The sequence below is a fragment of the Idiotropiscis lumnitzeri genome, chromosome 11, assembly GCF_059441095.1.
Source record: "Idiotropiscis lumnitzeri isolate Australia: NSW breed Sydney's pygmy pipehorse chromosome 11, RoL_Ilum_1.0, whole genome shotgun sequence".
Taxonomy (NCBI): Eukaryota; Metazoa; Chordata; class Actinopteri; order Syngnathiformes; family Syngnathidae; genus Idiotropiscis; species Idiotropiscis lumnitzeri.
The window spans coordinates 19086030-19105778 of NC_142401.1; the positions used below are offsets into that span (position 1 = coordinate 19086030).

The 19749-nt window shown below is 38.4% G+C and overlaps 1 protein-coding gene across 13 annotated transcripts in view; it reads right to left on the reverse strand.

The window, feature by feature from the left end:
- plekha6 (pleckstrin homology domain containing A6) overlaps positions 1-19749 on the reverse strand; it is a 79418-nt gene that overhangs the window by 16616 nt on the left and 43053 nt on the right. For 5 of the 13 annotated variants that reach the window (XM_088308280.1, XM_088308281.1, XM_088308278.1 and 2 more), the window contains exons 7-12: positions 10039-10232; positions 8069-8599; positions 6590-7070; positions 6198-6284; positions 4121-4174; positions 3823-3903 (exon numbers count right to left, since the gene is read on the reverse strand). In XM_088308280.1, the coding sequence (XP_088164406.1) occupies positions 3823-3903; positions 4121-4174; positions 6198-6284; positions 6590-7070; positions 8069-8599; positions 10039-10232 (1428 nt within the window). The remainder of the gene's footprint in view (positions 1-3822; positions 3904-4120; positions 4175-6197; positions 6285-6589; positions 7071-8068; positions 8600-10038; positions 10233-19749) is intronic. The other 8 variants (XM_088308282.1, XM_088308284.1, XM_088308279.1 and 5 more) reach the window with 8 other exon arrangements.

The following is a 19749-nucleotide window of genomic DNA, read 5'->3' on the forward strand; positions in this document are numbered from 1 at the left end:
GGTTGTGAAGGCAACAAGGGGGTGGATGGCAGAAGGCGGGAGGAAAGAAGAGCGAGATCGGAGAAACCCATTTTCAACTGACTCTAGTCAACGTTATGTTGGTTGTCAGGGCATGGTTGTGGCCAACAGTAACTGCTTTTATTAATAAAAAGAGTTTGCTGCTATTTCGCAGCTTGGCATGATTTGTTCTACAACGTTACACAATTTGTTTTCACTTGTGTCTGCATGACTATTCCTTGGATATCCATTTGAAGGAATAGTCCAATGAGGTGAATTGTACAACGTGATGCACAAATTTTATTATTTACATTTAAATTATGTTCTTACTCTGTTTTTATTGGATAAAGTAAATATATAGAGTGACATTTTCCTGATCAAAAACTCAAGCAACAATTAGGGTGTTTTGGGATGGTGACTTAGACGGCGCGTGGTCATAGAAAAATTTTAACTTGTATCTCAAAGCACCATTGTATATGTTATATTTGGTAAATCACTTTAATATTTCATACAGTCTCCAATTTGAAGTGCTCATGTTGTTCATGATCTCTATCTATACTATATTTTAACTCACAAATACATGAAATCTTCCCCATTACACGCGAGTAAAAAACAAAAAACCAAACAACAAACACATTGATTAAAAAATGATAAAAAAAAATTGTTCCAGACATCAAATTAAAAATCCAATTATTGACACAAAATAAAGGTAATGAGTAGAATAATATTGTTTTGTGGATAAAAATGATTTCCAAAACTTTGCTGGGTGCTTGATGCCTAGTATGGAAAGTGACTTTAACTTAAACCAACCATTCCCACAGCAAAACCAAAACAAACACTTGGACAGTGGACTTCTGTATGTGAAGTGAGATGAATACATAATTCAAGGAAGATATTATATTAAGATCATATTTCATGTTTTGGAAGGAAAAGTACTTGCGTGTGTGAGTCTGTATGCATGCAAGGCTTACATATCAGCTGTAAGTACAACACATAATCATCTTTTCAAGGAGAAATGAGAATTAGAAGTTGTCAGCAGACCTTCACACCCATACAATAACAATGCAATACAATACAACTTTATTTATTTGGCGCATTTCACAACAGCTGGAGCTGTTACAAAGCACTATTCAGGACCTTAATCTCAAGGGTAACGGTCTGTGCGTCTAGGCTGGGTTTGAGTAATCTAATAGAGTCCACAGAAGAAATCTAATATATAATTGCATGATTCTAGAGCCCTGGGATGATGGGAAATTAACTTTTTTCTTTAAAAAAAAATAAAATAAAATTCCCAACTGACTGAATATGCAGACTTTTTCGACATGGAGAAAGAGAGAGAGAGAGAGAGAGAGTGAAGTAGTTGCAGTAGTGTACTTTCCAATCATACTCAGTCATGAGGTAGCAAAATAAGCTCATCATGAACAACCTGTACACAGAACTAATCTTTGGAGCCTCATTTTAGAATGATGATTATATGGTACAGATAATGCCTTTTGGTCTCCGCCATTTGATGACTTGTGGATGTTTAAGCAAAGGGTCAGATGCCTAATATTGCCTTTATTAGTCCCACAATGGGGAAATTCGAGATTCGAACCCAGGCCTCCTGGGGAGACTGGGTCCTGAACGCGGCGCCTTAGACCACTCGGCCATCCTGGCAATGTGACAATGACAATGTGGGCATAAGTAATTTTAAATATATTGTTCTTAATACATTTATGATTGAAATTATATTTAGCATCTGTATTATAATTGAAGAAACATGAACTCTTACCAGATGAAAAGGAATAAAAAAGAAGAGCTACTGCTTCACTTGTCGACACCTATGACTTTATCATGCTTTCTGCCATTTTGTTTGCAGCATCAAAAGTGCCTAAGCCAGAGATGTCTCAGGTAGATAGTGTTTTTGATTCTAGAAAGTGTTCTGATTGGTCAAGGACATAGGAAGAAAGGTAGAATTATGCTCAGTGGAAGGAGTGTAAAGTGTTGCACATATCTCAATTTGGCCCAAAAAATGACTTAGGCAATAATGGGTTGCGGCCGACGATATTCATAAAAAGTACCCAACTCATCATTTTTTGCATACTGTATCAGATTAAATTAAGATGAGATCTTGTCACATAATTCTTTGCATGAGCCTCTTTAAAGCCAGACGTAACAACGACTCATCAAAGAGACCAATCACGCAAATGCCCTGAAAGATTAACGAAAGTCTTGTACTGTCTCGCAAAATGTTAGCACATTTGGATTTATAAAGGCAGGACATACATATATAAACCAACAAAAAAAGTGTCCAATAAATTACATTTGTAAATAGAGCTGAATGATTTTAGGATATACTGTGTTGCGATTTTTCGATATAGCAATTTCGTCACAATATCTTCACAATGTACAGTGACATTTACAAAGATTACAGAAAATTGCATTCTACCATTAAAAACACTTTAAAGCTATTACTGCATAACGCAAGAACACTAAAGATGTTTTGTGAGCGGGACAGTTCTTTCTCAAGTTTTTAAAAAGTACTTGCTGTCAAGTATAGTTTTGTATTAATGTGTAATTCTGTAAATGAAAATGGATTACATTTTGTACTAATGAACATTTTCTTATGTCAATAAAAAAAACAAAGTCCTTCGCCAAAACTAAATTGATTAAAAATATTATTTTGGGTCCTATTATTCTGTAGATCTCAAAACTCAGAAATCTGTGGAGCAAAATAGTGCAAATATTATTAATGAGATAAAATTTTAAATTATATAGAATTTTTTTTTTTGCGTTTGACATTGAACCTTCTTCTTCATGATAATGTTGGCCATTTACGTGTTCCGGTCTTATGTTATGTTGTCGTGATTGAAATACTATATTTCTATTCATAGCTGCTGCCGCTACGCCCTAACGCGGTTCCAGCCAGACTTCTGTGTAAAATCAACTATACACCTTGGCACTTATTTTGGGTCTTTCTTGACTCTGTATTTCACTTTAGCGGTTAGCGACTCCTTGTTCTCCTCCTTGGTTAAAACACAACTTGTTAGAGGGGCTGTTTATTTGTCACCATGGAGGAGATTATCCACATCACGCAGCATCAGTGAGTACAAATAAAGTCCGTGCTGCTGCGGCGAGAGCTATCTTAGCACCTAGCATTCAAGCAGCCTCAAAAGAAATGACTTCCAGATTACCGGCGACAGACTGAAGGTTTGATTTTTTTTATTTATTTATTTGTTTTTATAATAATCAGACCAGCATTGGTTTAGTCTGACCTGTTTTATGAGCGTGGGGCAGAAGAGCACTTAAAAAAAAAAAAAATGAAGAAGAAAAACGCAGCTTTGACAATCTCGAATTCGCGTTGTCTGAGATCGTGATTTCATTCTAAAAAGCAATAAATCCCATTGAGTCTCATTTGGAAATATGTCCTTCTCATTCTGACCGCTTCACAAAATTGTGATATACCTACATAGATTTTCCTTGGACAAAAAAAATTTAATTTTACAAAAGATGACAGGTGATTAGACAAATTTAATAGTGATGAAAATCAGAAAGAAATGAGCGTGACGTTATGAGGAGAACACTGCATGCAGACACAAATACGACAAAAAGAGAGGCAGGCTTAGGAAAGAGTAGATTATTTGCTGAATTGCTGTTGTTTGGCCTTGAATGAGGATGACGATCGATTCTGATGCTGTAAAGTTTTACTCAAAAGTTCCCAAATATTGTCGGGACTACAAAGTATCATTTCATCTCGTTGATCATTGGTTAAACTTGAACCTGCCAAACAAAGCAGTTTTGCTAGCAGCAGCCTGCCTCCCTGCTGCGATTTCTCTCCTCTCTTACTTGTATGCAGAGCTTTGCTGCAGAGGAAGACCTCTCCACCCTTCGGGTAACCATACCAATTAACCGGCTTCCCTCCAGCACCTGAAGATTCAGCTCAAATTACAAACACCTCACATTCACAACAACCTTGAGTTGAAGGCAACTGGAACTCCTTCAACTTTCAAATTTAAATATTCCTAATATGGGAGTTGGGAAAGTCAAAGATGGCTTGATGAAGTATTGACAATGTGTGTATTTCCAGTGAATGACACTGTGTATGACACATGGTTTTACAAACAATGCAGATGCGTGCGCCTACCTGCTGGTCTAAATAATCCAGGTTGCGTTGGAGTTGAAGATCTAATATGTCGTCCTGAACCAAGCAGCAGCAACAGTGATAAATAAGGTGAGCACACAGACAACATGCGACATTGACAGACAATTTTCAGAACAGACTGAAGCAGAGCAAACAAAGCAACCCAAGCGCCTTCATTGGACAGATGATTTCATTTTGTTGTTCGGGCTTGAAAATTAAGTACTGTATTGTGGAAATGTAATATTATCTGATTAAATATTTGGCATGTACAGTACTTGACTGTTTTGTAAACACCATTTTATGCATGCCAACAATAATTTGGAAAGGAGATGATGATAAAAACAAAGTTTGGACACAAGGAGAAATGTTATTTACGCAACAGACCTAATGAAATTGACAGATGGATTGATGAGTGACAGGGGCATGCAGTGTCATGCATATATTAACTATGTCTATGCTTTGTAATCAGGATTATGAATTAATTATTTGAAATGCAAAACCAAAATCCAAATATGGTTTGATTTAATAAGAAATAGTCAAGTTATTCCTGTCCATGTAAACATCTGAAGCTTTTTTTTTTTATCTCAATGTGAGGAAGATAATTTTGCTTTAATCAAAAGCATCAGTCTGATTGGCATTCTCGATATTTGTTATGTGGAAATGAAGACTTGATGTACAAAAAGAAGCTGGCTGATGGTTTGCTATTCACGGAAATCAAAACTGCCTACCCACGTGGCTGCAATGTTGATTTCGCCAAATGAACTATGATATTCTGCAATCTGCTTCCTCAGACTGACATTTACGTTATGTGTGTATGTCAGTGGACAGACTGATAGCTATGCAACAAACAAATGTGTTGTGAGGGTTAGGGTTGGTAACAAAGTATGGAGGCATGTTGCATTGCGATGACAACAAATGGATATGCAATGAAAACCTAAGATGTGATGAAGTATCAATGGAGTATCAACAACAAATAAGTTGCAAGTCCAAACAACATTACAGGACGCAAGTAATGTACCCCACAAATAGATCAGCATCAATGATTCGTGCCACCCTTTTGGCATCTATATGGCATGCTTCGAAACGTAACTGACTCACCAGTTATTGCAATCTGGTGCTCGGGTAGCACCAGATTTTCATAATGGAGACGTGCTAAATTCACATGCAGCCATTAGGACAGGTGTGGGCAAACTACGGCCCGGGGGTCGCATGCGGCCCATTAAACGTTTTAATCCGGCCCGCCGAATTTGAAAAAAATTTAATCAATAAACCTTGCTAATGTTTTATTTTCTAAATACTGTGGTTTTTCAAAGACATATGTCATGTCATTATCTGCACCGTTTATCCTGTACAGGGTCGCGGGAGGGTGCTGTAGCCTATGCCAGCTGACTACGGGCGAAAGGAGCACTACACCCTGAACTGGTTGCCAGCCAGTCACAGGGGAGACTTAGACACTGTCACTGAGTGGGAACTGAACCCACGCTGCCCGCACACAACTCAGGCGAATGTACCACTACACCATCAGTGACTCAAAGACATATATATTGTTGTAATGCTTATGTTCACTTTCATTTCAATTTTTTTTTTTTCCTATGAGGTGAGGTTCCCTGAACACTCCATCCATCTGGTCCTGGTCCGGCCCCTCTGTCAAATTTTAGACCCCATTTTGGCCCACCAATCAAAAAGTTTGCCCACCCCTGCATTCGGGTAACTTGACTAGCAGCTACTGTACGTTTCAGTGTAAATGGAATAATCACTCCATTTTGCCTGGCACTGTCACATCATGGCTCAGATTGACTTGATTGATGCCATCTTCAAAAATATATACATTGATATTTATATTTATAGATAGATTGTACTATGCTACAGACACTCACTCGTACACTCAAAACATATTTGAAACTGAGTACAAAGAATTACTTGGGAGAATGTCTGGAAGCAATGATTCATCGATGGCTATAATGACAGCGCTTACTTTTAGCTGCTGCAAGACAAAGCTTCATTATATTCAAGACTACTTCTGTATGTTCTGTTTTGCTATCTAGATTGAAAAGCATTGCAGCACATTGGCAGCACATACCATTTTATTGTGGATGGAAGGGGATGCGGGATAGTTGTGGTGGTATAATCCTTGATTTATGGACCTCCTATCACCAGAGTAGTCATACTGAAGGAAGGGAAGACGATAATGAGGAAAGAGTAAAATGGAAGTAAGAATGACAGCAAGGACGTTAGACTGGAGAAATGTGAAAATGGTCACAACATTAATCTTTCACTCATTCTTCTCTTTCTATGGTTAATTAGGACAAAAATCTGGAAACTAAATAGACATTACATTTGTTTGCGTGTTGCACATTCATTGTTCACTCCCCTTCTAAAAATTGAACCTAAAATTCAAAACTAATGTCAGTTGATTGCGTTTTAAAGTAAATTCAGTATAATCATCCACAAAGACACTGATATGTTTCTCACCTTTGGCGAACTGAGCGATCTCCTTAGGTTATAGACCGACGGATCAGCATAGATGACATCATCCCTCATTCTCCCCGAATACCGGTCAAAACGTGCAGATGGTGATCGAGCCGGTGAAGCAAAGTTGTGTGATACTGGAGAGTAGGCCCCCCCAGAGGACAAGGATGGGGACCTGGGCACAGACCTGGAACGCGGCTGGATGGAAAGACGTCTCATAGACTTATCTATTCCACTGTAGTACTGCGGTCCCCAAGAGTCTCTGGGATTCGGCGGGCCATAGAACTGGTGAGGCCCATCCCTCAGTGAGCGGCGCTTTTCTTCAACAGTCCAGCGGTGGTCATATCCCCCCACAGTAGAGACAGAGCAAATACTGTCAGGCCGGACTCCCGGTGGGTACAGCGGATATTCCTCCAAATACTGGGGGCCACTAGAGTAGCCATAGTTGTTCAATCCTTGGCTTGCTGGGTAGTAATGGGATGGACTGGAAGAACAGGAGGAAAACTGAATCAGTCAGTAACAATAAGTATAGTTATAGAAATACTGTATATCATAACATAATGTAGGTGCCACTACAGAATAGTAAAAGGCATCAGTGCATTCAGAAATATTTTCGTTCACCTAATATGTTAGCAGGGAACAGACGTTAAATCCCACATACGATTCTACAGCATAGCAACAACTTGTCATCGTTTTTAATTCATCAAATATTAAAATCAAATTGCAATTGTAATATACAGTGAGCCTTATTTTATTCTGGTGGATAGGTAAAGTGGATATTGCAAAACAAAAAGTCGTAAAATACTAATAATGCATCTGATATTGTATTACAAAGTCAGCCCCGGTGTATACATTTGCATGACAGTTCAAAAAGTTGCACTTCACAAACAAATCATTTAACAGTATAATTTTGTTTAAGTTTTCTTAAAGGGGAAGTCAACTTCCCAAGTATGATTTGCAATGAAACGTTCTATGCGCCTTCACGAACAACATGGCCTTCTGATTAATATTTCGTTTGTGGAATATGAGTTCAGCATGAAAATCCAGCCGCTTTTCATCCATTCCAACTTTTTGTTGACTGAAAATGACATCACAGTTGCTCAAGGCTCAGATAACAACCAATCGCGGCTCACATGTTTTCTGAAGCTGAGCCATGATTGGTCGTTATCCATAGTGGGGCTGCATAGAACATTTTCTTGAAAAGAAAACTTTTTTGGGTTGACTTCTCCTTTAATGACTTCTCCTCAGCAGAAATACGCTTCTTTCCCCCCTGATAGGCTACTACATGAAAAGCATTGCCCTTTTCTTTCTCAACAAATATTTGTAATTTCCCTTTAACTAAACTCACCTGGTACTCTATAATTATCAAACCTGTCTAAAATTGAATCAGTAATCCAAATAGAAAAAAAAATAAAAAATATTTCTCAGTATGTTAATTGGACGTTTTAAAAAACATAGAGGAAGGTATTAAGGTATTTATACCTGTTAATGTCCTCTTGGGACACCATGACCCGCCGCTGATTGACCCAATGCTGAAGCTGTGCCATTGAGCTTTTCCTTTGGGCCACTCTCTCAGGGGCAGTTCTTGGAACAAAGCCCCTCCTCAGCACCACATTCTGGTGCTGTTCCCTTGTGTCATTGGGCGGGTTGACACCTCCTTCTGGTTGTCTTTGAGGTGTAGACGTGCTGTGACTTTGGGATTGAGGGGGTTTATTGTTGTAGTTTTGTGGTATGGAAGTGGGAGGGAAATGCTTACTCCAACCATTTGGATTGTGGTTTGTGTGAGAATGGCCACTACCAGACCCTCCACCTTCATCCTCAGTTTTTCCTCGACAGTCTTCTTGGCTCCCATTGTTTTGGACTCCGTCATGATCAGAACAAGGAGTTGACAGTGGGGGCGTTTCCAAATTGTCTATCCCATTGTCACTTTTGTTTGGTGCTGTCTGCTGTTTCATTTCTATTTGCGGGTCTCTCGTAAGCATCGCCTGGTCTGCTGTGACAGCCACGTTTGATCTAAAAAGGGAAAAAAAACAAAAAAACATTTCTTTTCATTGTTCAAAAACATATTCAAAGGTAAAGGACAGAAAAACTATATAAATCAACTATAAGTAAATAAATCACCCAATCCTGAAATTTCTGTCATGCATTAAATTGACAGGCCGGCGTGCGTAACAGTTAGGCCGAAGGGGAGCACCTTCCCCGGACACGCACGGGGCGCAACGGCCCTAGGCCGAGTGGGAGCACATTCCCCCGCCGTGCGGTGCGCCGCATACGCCCCCCCCTTCCTCCCTCTATCATAAGATAGCTCCGGGGGCAACAGGCCAGCGAGCGTAACAGTTAGGCCGAGGGGGAGCACCTCCCCCCGGACACGCACGGGGCGTAATTGCACGGAATATATATATATATATATATATATATATATATATATATATATATATATATATATATATTAGGGCTGTCAAAATTAAAGCATTGTGTTTTGTGGAGATATGTTTGTTGTTTCTTTCCATCAAAGAGTCACTTTTGGGGTGATTGTAATTGTTGTCTTTTGTCAAATATAGTTTCTTAAATTATATCAGTATTGTTGTTTAGCAAATTGGACACTGGGTGGCAGCACTGGCCCTGCGTCCAGAGTCGCTGCCGCGACCCGCCTATCTTGTGGTTGAACTTGGGGGCCGTTGCGCCCCGAGCGTGCCCGGGGAAGGTGCTCGCCCTCGGCCTAACTGTTACGCTCGCCGGCCAGTCGCCCCCGGAGCTATCTTGTATTTGCGGGGGGTTGCGCCTCGCCGATGAGACAGGTCGGCGTGCGTAACAGTTAGGCCGAAGAGGAGCACCTTCCCCGGACACGAAGCGGGGCGAAATTGCCCTAAGTTCAACCACATGGAAGCCCCGGAGGAGACAGGCAGGCGACCGTAACAGTTAGGGCGTGTTGGGTGGCGCCGGGGGCTGGGACGGGCGCGGCCCCCTCGGCGGTGCCCCATTGTCCCGGTCAGGTGCAAACACCCCCCCCCCACACACACACACACACACACACACACACCGCCACCCCAAAATGTATTGCTTTATGAATATAATGATAAAAAAAAAACAGCCAGGCAAAAGTTTTAGGATTTTTCTGAAATTTGGGGTGGGAGCCGTAACCCACAAGCATGCGTCGTGGCAATTTATAATTTCTTTATGTACCGCATGTTGTTGTGAAAAAAAAAACGAACAGTGGGCCGCAATTGCTCCCCCGGTCCATAGTTTTCATAACATACATGTCATTGGAATCTGAGTGAAAACTGGAGTAGTATTCTAAGGGAGAGCATGCAAACTTCACACAGGAAAGTAAGGATGGATTTTCAAACCCTGAACCTCAGAACTGTGAGGCAGATGTGCTTACATGTAGTGGACCATGCCGCCTGTCTGAAATGTAACATTTAATTTGTTCTGTGTACGTGTAGGTGCAACACCTGTGTGATGGATTAACGTTGACCTCTGCAGCCTCATTCATGGCTGTGATCCACTCCTTCTGCTCTTCATAGCTGTCTGTACTGAAGTAATATGTCCTGGTTCCAGCATGTTCTGCCTGTACGCAAAACACAACAGGAGCTTTCAACTCCCCATTTTCTTCCTGTTCTTCTTCCTGTTCCTCTTCCAACCACACCTAGAGATGTAGACAGAACAAGAACATATGTGAAAAACCATTTTTGACATAATTTTCGTTCAAATCATCTGCAACAAATTAATCTTGTCATGCACATGAGATATCTGTCCACATGCTAATGTTCTTCTACCTTTAAGTAATATTCGAGGTGCATTAAGATGCTGAAATTTGCTTTGCAGTGATGAGTGATACAACCCAAATGGTTTGATTAGTTAGACCAAATGTAAATCAATCTAAAAAAAGTCTGGTGTCTAGTTTTGGTGTGCTTTTCTGTGTTACTACCAACAGTAATCATTCCAACATGCACAATAATGTAAATAGGCATGCTTATTTACACATAAGAGAAACAATCACTACTGTACCTACTTTAATTTTATACCCAAACAGGAAACAAGGAGTGAAGGCTGGTAGAGCTCATGGGGGTGGGCAAATACAATGTGGAAGGAAGAAGAGACAAGGAGAGGGTTATGGGTTGGGATTACAAAGGTCATGTTGAGTCTTAAATGTAAATGATTTGTCTTGAGTCTGTGTGGGAAATTTAAAATGGAAGGCATATTCTATTCTGAAGTCGACTGTTATCTCCAGTTCAAACCACTCATACCACTAATTGTTACAACTACCACTAGAGGGCAGCAGACACAAAGGAAAAAAATAATCTATCAGCATCTTCCATATGTGTGTATATATATATATATATATATATATATATATATATATATATATACATATATATATATATATATATATATATATATATATATATATATATATAGAGAGAGAGAGAGAGATATATATATAGATATATACATGATGTCACTAATAAACAGGACACATATTCTTCCAGTTTGGAACATCGAAATGTTCCGCCTACTGCAGTGACAGTGCTGTGATGCGATGGGCTGACTGACTACACAGCACCACCCAGCAGTAACCTAGCAACAGAGGCGGGGCCGTGTGGAAGCGTGCATGCGTGTGCATGTGCATTTGTTCGTGTGGGCATTTGTCCTTGGAAGGAAAGATCCAAGGAGTAAGAATTGACACTGGCGCACTTATTGATTCGTAGTGAGAGACAACAAATATAGATAATGATATAATGATATATATATGTATATATATATATATATACATATATATATACACATATATATATATATATCATTATATCATTATCTATATTTGTTGTCTATATATATATATATAGAATAGAATAGAATAGAATAGAAATCCCTTTATTGTCATTGTACTCAAGTGTGCAACGAGATTAGAGGGCTCCCCTCTCCAGTGCAATACAACAATAATACAGACAAATATATAAATTAGATAAGTAAAGAAGACAGTGCAATGGAATTCAGTACTGAATAGGGCATATAGAAACACATCACAATGCTGTTTTGCGAGGTTAGGGTGGTCTCGTGTGTGTGTGAGAGTTCAGTATGGAGATGGCTCTCGGAAAGAAACTGTTTCTCAGTCTATTGGTCCTTGATTTGATGCATCTGTATGTTTTCAATGTTTTCTACCTTTAATGGATAATAAGGACATTTCACTGGTTTTAGCCACCATTTGATTACACTAGGCTCATATGATTTAAGCATATTCTTTTTTTTAGTGTTTAAAATTAAATCTAAGAAGTATACGGTATTTTTAATCCTGGGAAGTATGTGTGAAGAAGATTATTCTATTTTAGGCAAAGTGCTGTCAGAAGAACAGATAAAGAAAAAAATCAAAGCAGGTCACCAGTTGGTCCCTTTCACAGCCGTATGACTATCATCTGATTTATAAAAGCCATGTAAATGCAATAGCAATAGACTTTATTCAAAAGAAAACAAAAAAGTCTGTATTATTGAGGAATATTTGAAGGAAAATCACATAAATTAATCTGAAAGTATAGCTCGTTAGATAGATAGATAGATGGAATCCGACCTTTTCCAAAAATTCTGTATGTATCAATTGGATTGATAAAGTGCGTTGATAAATTTATTCCACCTTCATGACTTCTGTTTTTGCTTTTATTTTTCATATTTTCTCAAATTCAATTTCTTTTCCCCATGTGGGAATGTAAGAAAATGTGAATGCTAATGTGGCAACTGAAGTATTTGACTGGTAACTTTATTTAAATAAATGGAGGAAAGAGTCAGCTCAAGCCAATAAAATGATTGTAAAGTTGAATATTTATTTCTTATTTTTACTTCTGCGTTGTCGCTACCCAGTGTTTGACACTTATTAGTTGTTTATCTGCAATTTGGGCATTTCGGCATGTGGGTTATTTCCTGTTCTCAGTGACTGTAAATCATCACACATCTTATCAGATATGTGTCCATTGTCATATATGTACTCCGTGTCCAGACATAAAGCTCGTTCAAAATGAGATTCAAACACTTGGACAGTGCAGTGGAAATCCACATACAGAAAGAAATGGAGAACAACACTTTAAGAAGTGTTATTTATAATTCACCTGCTTGTTATTGACTTGATGAGACTTGAGTAGTGTTTTGTGTAGTTTCATGAAATTTGGATTATATTATTCAATTTGGAAATTAAATGAGAACCACAAACGATGGTTTGTAGTTTCATCACGAGTAGTAACAATTCACAACAGGTCAAATCTGCAACTCTTACTATATGCTGACATTGTAAACATCATTTCTGATGTCAGTAACATTCATCTTGTGAGAATGGTGGTTAAAAGTCGTCTATACACCCCTTTTCAAATGACAGTCTTTTTGCAATATAGATATAAAACTCAATTGAACAAAAAAAAAACAATTTTGAGATATGAAGCGATAGAAACTGAAATAATATGATTACAGATGTGTGCACACCCTTTTACCAAACAACAGTGGATGGCAATGTATAAAGATTAACCAATTAAGTCAAATTCCTCCTTCAAAAATTTGAATGGGATGCACCTGACACCACCGAAAGCTGGCTTGAGTAACCCCAAGTAAAGTCCAGCTCTTCTAGTAGACTTTTTTTCATTATTATTGTTTTACCACTGGCTAGTATTTGGAACTGTTCATAATTCCCTTCTCTGAAGAAAACCAAGCCAGAAAGCAAAAAGCACTGTAAGTATGGAGTTCTTTTGGTGTCGTGTTTGTGTCAAACATGCCTCTTGAAATTAGCGGCGAAAAGTTCAACGTTGGTATTAAAAAAGGGCTTGATGAAACCAAGGCTGAACTGTTTGGTCAGAATTTGAGATTGTATGTTTGGTGCAAACTTTATATTGATCATCACCAAAAGAAAACTACACAGACAACAGCGCATGCCGTGCCGTGTTTCTTCGGCTGCAATTGAGGGACTCTTGAACAGCTCCAAATAACAGTCACGTCAGTGTTAACACATAACCTTCAGACTTTTGCTGGAAAGCAAAAAAAAAAAAAAAAAGTCAGACGAGTGTGTACTGACTCCCATGGTTAATTCTGAGCACAGCCACAAACCCAGTTTTAAACTTGTGTGTGTGTAACAAATCACTACTACATTATACATATTCTCTGTCATTAGTTGCGTGGGTGAGCTGGAGCATGTCACATCTGTTTTTCGTCATCAGCCAATCGCAGCAGATTAAAAATAAAAAAAAATCTAAATTAAAAAGGTGTGACTACTTTTTTTTTTCCACTGGATGCAACTTGCTTTTAACTTTAGGCTGTGAAGGTGAGGCATTCATGCACTGCCCACACAAGTCACCAAACAAACCTGTAAGTTCAACACTGTGGTGGAGTAATTAATGTGAGTCAGACCTGTACGCACAGAGAGACGTACCCAGACTCACACAGATATTCTGATGAGGCTGATATCACAAATGGACAACATTTAGAATGATTCACTTACAACAGCTGCAGATGGCTCACTTCTGGACACATTTTAAGAAATATGCAGTTAATGTAAGATTTACTAGGTTGTGTAATTTTACCCTCAATGGACAGGTAGACAGATCAACTATTTGTATGCTATTACAAAGTTACTTTTCTTGTTTGTTTATTTTTTTTTTGGTTTGATTTTTTTTTATATGCCCACATTAAGAACGGAAATGCTTTCAAACCGACAGTTGACATGTTTTCCCCTCACAAAATGTCCTCTGGCTATGGACACACCCCTGACTGTGCAGCCAGGTAGTAAAGTTGCAGGTACAACAGGTTTTGAGAACTCCACAATAGATTAGCAGAAACAAAACAACTCTTAGAACCAAAGTCACTCATCTGTGAGGTTAGTGTTAGACATAGTTCACAATATAACAACATGAACCCAGATTTCATTCAAGTATGATTTGGGTATGCATTAGCTTGTTGGTCACACACAAAATAAAGACCTGCCAGCTTCCTGCTCCTTTTGTTGGTTCAAAAAAAAATCAGGGTTCTTTATTAGTCAATCTCAAAATCCACTGGAAAGGTTAAAATAGTTGGTGTCCAAAATGCAGATCCTATAAATGTTGTCCCGCTATGTTTAAATAAGCACCAATGAAACATTTTGTGGGCGATATTGGCATGACATGAAATTGGGGGACAAATCCATCTCTAGTGTATTATATAATATAGATGACTCATTAACATTTGCTCTGCTAACAGGAGTCAGACAAGGTTTGACCGACTTTATTTACCACATAGCTGGTCACCTGAGGTTAGCACATCCCTCCCTACCACATCATGGCACATGTTGCTCAACCTTTAATCTAAGTGAATAAATTGGAAAAACATGCCGGCCATTGGCAAAAATGTCTCCTCCGTGAAGGCAACGTGTAATCTTTCAGGTAGGACTAATGACAGGTAGTCCAATTAGTATGAAAAGTGATAACAACGAATTCATTTGATTTTTCTCCAGGGTTCTAATGATTGTCGGCGAGTACACATAATTTCTGAGCCAACTTTTTTGAGCAAGCTAAAAAAAAGTTTGTCAGTATGGTAACACCATTCCTTCAAATAAATGTTTTATTACCAGTTTAGCATTTAGAAGTGTGCACAAGTACTGTACATTATACTGAACATATTGTTTGCCTTAAAAATAGCAATAAAAATATATACCCACTTATCCATCAATAAACAAAAGTAATTCCCTAATTCCTAATTCATAATACATATTTTTCATACAAGCCATTAAAGAATACGAAGAAAGGCTTAACCGATGACCACTGGATGGATTGATGTCAAACTAGAAAAATATTGGAAGCTTTGTTTAAGTGGTGGTAATTTGCAAATCTATATTTAACTGAATACACAACAAGGACAAAATATTTCTTGCTCAAACCTATCAACTTGAATTGTTTTTAGCAAATAATCATGAAGATAATTTGATGTCTGGCATAAAAGACTGGGAAAGTTGAAGAATGCTCGTCAAAGATTTGTTTGGAACATGCCACAGGTGAACGAGCTAATTGGGAGCTGGTGGGTGCCATTATTGCGTATGAAAGGAACTTCCCTGAATTGCTGTCATTCACAAGCTAAGATGGGGTGCGGTTCACGTCTTTGTGAACAAAAGCATGAGGAAATAGTCAGAAAACACTTTATAGACAATGTTCTTCAACATACAATGGCAAGGAATGTAGGGATTTCATCATTTACAGTCCTTAATATCATCAAAAGGTTCTGACAATCTAGAAAAATTACTGCATGTAAGCAGAAAGACCTTCGAACCCTCCGGTGGCACTGCGTCAAAAATTGACATCAACGTGTGAAGGATATCACTAGGTGGGCTCAGGACCACTTCAGAAAACCAATTTCTGTAAACACAGTTTGGCACTACATCCACAAGTGTAACCACAAACTCTACGATGCAAAGCAAAAGCCATTTATCGACAGCAATGAGCGTGGAGAAGTGTTGTGTCGTCTGGCAAGTCCACATTTCATATTGTTTTTTGGAAATTGTGGACAGATGCACCGGGACAAAGAGGAAAATTCAAAGTTGTGGCGCATTATGAAGTCTAAAATAGGCCACTATTGACCCAAGACTGGTGAACAGCTGAAGCTGTACATCAAGCAAAAATGGAAAAGAATTCCACCTGCAAAGCTTTAACAATTAGTGTCCTCAGTTCCCAAACATTTATTAAACATTGTTAAAATAAATGGTGATGTAACACAGTGGTAAACATGACCCTGGTCCACTGACAATAAAGGGATTTCTAATTCTAATTCTTATTTCGAATGTGTTTCAGCCAAATATTTCAACATTAATTCTTATTTGCTAAAAAAAATAAAAAAAAAAATAAAGTTGATCAGTTTGAATAAATAACCTGTTCTTGCAGTATATTCAATTAAATATGGGTTAAAATGATTTACAAGTCATTGTATTCTGTTTTTATTTACATTTTAAACGTCCCAAATTCAATGAATTTTGGGTTGCATATTTTTGGAGGAGTAAACTGCACATATTACTAACTGAGTAAAAATTGAGAGACAAATACAATCACTTTTTACATCATTATTTTGGATTAAAATAGAGGTTTATGGAGATCTATATTTCCCTCACTTTACTTATTTTCTTATATCATCTGAGGGTCATTTTACATGGATTACATGAGATGGGCAGAAGTAGTTGGATCAGTCATCTTTGGAAGAGACAGGTTGGAACAGGATCCCTCTCTATGAGAGCCTGCGGGGGGAAATTGAGACAGGATCTTTGTTACATCATGTAAATTGTACCCTGTACCGCATTGTTGGGAAATGACCAAAAGCGCTAAAACTGAGAAGAATCATAATCTCTGAAAATGTTGCATGTTTAGCTCAGGTTTTAAAACACAAGTGCTCTGTCACAAACCACCATAATTCACACTGTAAATAGTAACAAGAGCAATAACATGTCAAGTCAACGACCTGTCCCTTTACGCACTGTACTTTGGACACATTACAAGTGAACACAACATGGTGGTTCAACTCGGTGATCTACAGCCCAGGAAAGCAAATCTACAATCTCCGACAAGTGATTTTGCACATATTCTCTGCTTCAAGTATCTCTTTCAAACGCAATAGAAAATATGTTTATAGTTACTATAGCAAATTAAATAACCTGAGACAAATGGACTGTGGAACACAGATAATAAGGATTTCAAACATTTTCTTCATTTCAGACTGTAAACTTTACAGATGCAAAGACAACGATTGGTCTGTTTCAAGTGCAACTCCCCCGTCCCCTCCGCTCCTAATTGTCACAGCGCACATTTGGAATGAGCTGTAAATATGGAAAAAAATTGAATATTTGACCTATGCATTTCGTTGAATGCAAAAAACTTTGAAGACCCACCGAAATATTTTGTATTTTCTTGTTGTGGCCAAATGCATTTGAGAAAGAGCAGCTGATCTACCTGCAGCAGTGCAAACCTTTGAAAGAGGTTTGGTTCCGTATAGTAACCTAAAGCCAGTACAATCAAGTCTTTTGGTATCAAGTACTCCACCAAATAGAAAAGAGAATCAACAAGATAAGTATATTTATACTAAAACCATCAAGAAATGACACATACATGTCATAATTATTTAATTCAAAGTCCAGCGTTTTTGACACTCTTGCTGGTACATGCCCGTTTTCATACGTCACCATTGAGGAACTACTTCTGTCGTTCAATTTAAGATAGCCCGTGGATGCTCATCGATGCTCATTCCTCGCACATCGATATGTGTTCAAAATAGAGACACTCTTATATATGGCATCATGAGACCAACTTCCGGGTCACGTTCAATTTTTTGAGGAGCGAGAAGCTTGGAAGTTGATATTAAGAGACGTGAGATGAGACCTATTAACCAGAGTGTGTTTGGACTGTGCAGTGGTCGTAAACTAATAAATTAATTGTAATGCATCGCATTTTAAGTGATGACTACGGGACAATAATTAAATAGATTACTCCGGTAATGAAAAAAAAAGAGTTACTGTTATTACTACTGTATATATGACAATATATATGACAACAGCAATGATCTGGCGTATCACTCAATAGCTACCTGTGAGTGCAAGGGAAAGCCCAGTCAAGGACATGACATCACATCTATTTCAGATCTTCATCAAACTTTACAATATTGCTCTGCAAGTGATGATTAAAGGAGGTTATAATGAAAAAAAATTAATAATTATGGCCAACAGTATTGTAGCAGATTATGAAATGTGAATGTTCAAAGTCGGATTTTTACAAAGAGTATGTCACCTGGAAAGTGGAACAAGGTAAAGCGGAGCAGTGGTCTATGTGGATTAAAAGTAATGTGCAATTACTCATCATCCATTCCATCCATCCTTATGACACTTATTCTGTTCACTGCTGTTCAGTGAGCCGAATCAAGTTGACTGAATGTGACAGGCAGAAAACAGCCTGGGCTGATCATCAGTCAAAAACATTGCTGATGCATACAGACAGCCAAGCATTCCCTTCACATGCACAAATCCCGAGTTTTCAATTAATCTAACAGACATTTTGGATTGCGGGAGTAAGGCGTATTACACGGATAGAAGGTACTGTACTGTCGGAAGACTGGTGGTGACGCAGTCAAAACCAGAATGTGACTGCTGGGAGGCAACGGTGCTAACCCCTCTTCCACTGTACTGCACATTTCCATTCAATTTGTGTCATCGTTGATGCAAAAATCAATGATGTTTCCAGTGCTGCGGGGTTGAGGAAGTATTAGTTTTTATTTAGGGTGCACCAATTAACATACGCGGTAATTGTAGAATTATTGAGGACTTGAAAGAAAGGTAACAATTATCAGTTATAATCTTCTCATCTCCTCTTACGATTTATTAACAGTCTGTTTCTACTGATGAGTTAACAATCTATTAATTTCATCCTATTGTTTGCAACAAAATGGGTGCCATTAATGAACATAAAAAGCGAGAAGGCTTGGCCAGATGCCAATGAAACAACATCATTCATCTCAGAGTCTGCAGGGAATAGAGAGGACTAAAATATGGATGTAAAATGATAAGATGTACATCCTCACTGATTCGTAAAACGCCATTTACAAACTTAGACTTGAGCCTATCGACTTATTTTGGCGTTCTTTCTTTAACCACCTATGATGCCGCAAAGCTCTGTTTATTTGAAGGCAGTAAGTAAGCGAAGCCGGTTCTTCGGCAGCTGCTTTAACAGCGAACAGCAGGATGTTGGTAGATGCCAGGGGTGTTCTAGTAGGCGGGAGAAGCTAGTGATGAGAAAATGAAGCTTCAGATTTGCTTCATGAATCAGTTGTTAATTTTTTTTTTACTCCTCTAGATGACACTTTCTGTTCACCATTGGGTTGAAAGGACGCTCACTTGCCATTTCTTAAACCGCTTTATTTAAGACGACAGTGCCATCTAGAGGAGTCAAAAAACTACAACAACTGGTTCATGAAGCAAATTTGAAGCTTCATTTTCCATCACTAGGTGAAGCACCTTGAGGGGGTTGAAGTCAGAGAAAACAGTATGGTAAACTAAAATAGCCCGTAACTTTCAGTTTAACTGCTATTAATGACTGTCCGTACAACATGAAGTACAATAAGTGCAGAAGATAAACTGTCATTTGCGATACATGTCCTTAAATAAGGAGACATTATATAGCCAGAAAAACGAATAA